The 1,791-nt window shown below is 32.8% G+C and overlaps 1 protein-coding gene across 1 annotated transcript in view; it reads right to left on the reverse strand.

The window, feature by feature from the left end:
- LOC103590916 (UDP-glucuronosyltransferase 2B10-like) overlaps nucleotides 1–1,791 on the reverse strand; it is an 8,976-nt gene that overhangs the window by 4,796 nt on the left and 2,389 nt on the right. Inside the window, exons 2-3 of the mRNA XM_008573259.1 lie at nucleotides 1,325–1,412; nucleotides 179–398 (exon numbers count right to left, since the gene is read on the reverse strand). Of these exons, the coding sequence (XP_008571481.1) occupies nucleotides 179–398; nucleotides 1,325–1,412 (308 nt within the window). The remainder of the gene's footprint in view (nucleotides 1–178; nucleotides 399–1,324; nucleotides 1,413–1,791) is intronic.

Below are 1,791 nucleotides of genomic sequence, written 5' to 3' on the forward strand. Positions count from 1 at the left end.
AAATGTATGGGGTTCAAATGCAATTTTGAAATAACTGGTTGAAAATGAAAGCAGATTTCAGATTGGTTATATTATTTAAATTATTTCTTAATTAGCTTCTTTAAAGAGATAAAACTCATCCTCACTGTTGACAAGACAATCTATAAATACCACTTAGTAAAAACATTACTATACTCACGAAGGGTCATTAATGACTGTCTTCAATGCATTGAGCAAATCTGTAGTTGACATTATTCTGAAGTCCATTCTAACAGCTGCTCCCTTGGCCTTCATGTGAGCCACATTATCAGCTTGTTCCCCAAACAAAGGAATGCCCACCATAGGGATCCCATGGGAGATTGCTTCATAAATGCCATTGGCTCCACCGTGAGTTATAAAAGCTTTGGTATTTGGATGACCTAGAATTGAGTGAATTGCAGAAAAATTAATAATTATGTCTTAGAAATAAAATAAGAAATGAACAATATTAAACACTGAAAGGGTCAGTGTTGTCTAGAGAATAGATTGTGATAAACAGAAAACTACATTTATATTTTTGTCAGATCTCAGAAGAAGAAGCACGCAAGTTCACTAAAGAGGTAAATGAAGACTACATGGAAGAGGTGGTGTGTGACTTGCGACTTGAAAATGAATACAAGATTGCCAGAAAAACAAAATTTAAAAGCACATTCTGTGTAAAAAAAATAAATAAAAAAAAATAAAATAAAATAAATGTGCAAAAGAAGATAAGAAGAAAGAAAAGTAAAGTAAAAGTTTGGGCATATAAGAACATGTTGTCTCAAAGAAACAGTGAAGTCACTCAGTCTGATATGTCAGGTGTCCAAGCAGCAGGAAGTGGGGTGGTGGTGGTGCTGCAATCAGAGGAAGAACAGGCGATATTTCATCATGAAATGTGTTATCACTTCATGGTAAAGATTGTGGGTTTTTCCCATAGAAAACGTAGAGACACTGATAATCGAAGAGAAACTGTTATTTGTTGTTGTCATTTGAAATACAATGCAGTGGGGAAAGGATAGGTGTAAGGTTGTAGAAATAGAAGACAAAGGGATAACCCAGGAAGTTACTGAAAAATTCTCTGTGAGACATAATTAAACTTAAAATAAAGAAATTTGATTCTGGCCTTAGGAATGTGGCTGTGTTTAACAAAACGCAGCTATTATAGTTTAGTCTTTCCCCCACTATGACTGGAAAATAAATATAAAGAAGAAAGGTTTATTTTTGAATTTTTCAGTATTAAATGGTCAGTAAGTTTGTTTCCTTTTGAATAATTGTCACTATAATTGGCTATTATCATATTTTCAGTATTTGTTCTTCTGAGTCTTACCAAGAAGGTCATTCTGAGGGATCCACTTGTACAGCCGAGTATTGGGTCCTAAGGTGCGTGGTTTCTTACCTTCAAATCTCCATAGAACCTGTGAGAAAAAGAAAATATCTTGTTCCATGAGTGGAACTACAAAGTTATAGCATGTTAGAACTCTAATGAAATCAACAGATCACCTAGTCAAATTCTTTCCATATAAAAGATGATGAAACAAGGCTAAAGGATGTTAAGTAATGAGAACTACAAAAAATCTGAGCTAGATAGAATAACCACATTTCATTTGCTTATTTTAATAATCAGTTGGGTATATATGGAATCGTGATGTTTCAAAAATAACTTAGACAAATGAAATTATTAATGATAAATTCAAGTACTTAAGAAATGGTTAGGCAGTAACTATAACTCTAATGCAAAAAATTGTAACAAATTAGTAATGACCTACACATTTATTTTGTTTTATGTATTTCATA

The sequence above is a fragment of the Galeopterus variegatus genome, unplaced genomic scaffold (assembly GCF_000696425.1).
Source record: "Galeopterus variegatus unplaced genomic scaffold, G_variegatus-3.0.2 Scaffold893, whole genome shotgun sequence".
NCBI lineage: Eukaryota > Metazoa > Chordata > Mammalia > Dermoptera > Cynocephalidae > Galeopterus > Galeopterus variegatus.